This window comes from Cyprinodon variegatus, unplaced genomic scaffold (assembly GCF_000732505.1).
Source record: "Cyprinodon variegatus isolate N-32 unplaced genomic scaffold, C_variegatus-1.0 Scaffold545, whole genome shotgun sequence".
NCBI classification, from domain to species: Eukaryota; Metazoa; Chordata; class Actinopteri; order Cyprinodontiformes; family Cyprinodontidae; genus Cyprinodon; species Cyprinodon variegatus.
The window spans coordinates 564,650-564,975 of NW_015150998.1; the positions used below are offsets into that span (position 1 = coordinate 564,650).

At 57.7% G+C, this 326-nt stretch overlaps 1 protein-coding gene across 1 annotated transcript in view; it reads left to right on the forward strand.

Annotated features, from left to right (window-relative positions):
- The window catches only part of piezo2 (piezo-type mechanosensitive ion channel component 2), a 149,959-nt gene that overhangs the window by 134,937 nt on the left and 14,696 nt on the right, over positions 1-326 (forward strand). Inside the window, exon 37 of the mRNA XM_015391514.1 lies at positions 10-291. Coding sequence (XP_015247000.1) covers positions 10-291 — 282 coding nt within the window. The remainder of the gene's footprint in view (positions 1-9; positions 292-326) is intronic.

Genomic DNA, 326 nt, shown 5'->3' on the forward strand with positions numbered 1-326 from the left:
GAACCAAAGGGCAGAGAGGAGGAACCAAAGGGCAGAGAGGAGGAACCAAAGGGCGGAGAGGAGGAACCAGAGGGCAGAGAGGAGGAACCAGAGGGCGGAGAGGAGGAACCAGAGGGCGGAGAGGAGGAACCAGAGGGCGGGGAGGAGGAACCAAAGTGCGGAGAGGAGGAACCAAAGGACAGAGCTGAGGAACCAAAGTGCGGAGAGGAGGAACCAGAGGGCGGGAAGGAGGAACCAAAGTGTGGAGAGGAGGAACCAAAGGACAGTTTAGAGGAACCAAAGGACGGAGTGGTAGAACCCAAGAACAGAGAGGAGAAACCAAAGGA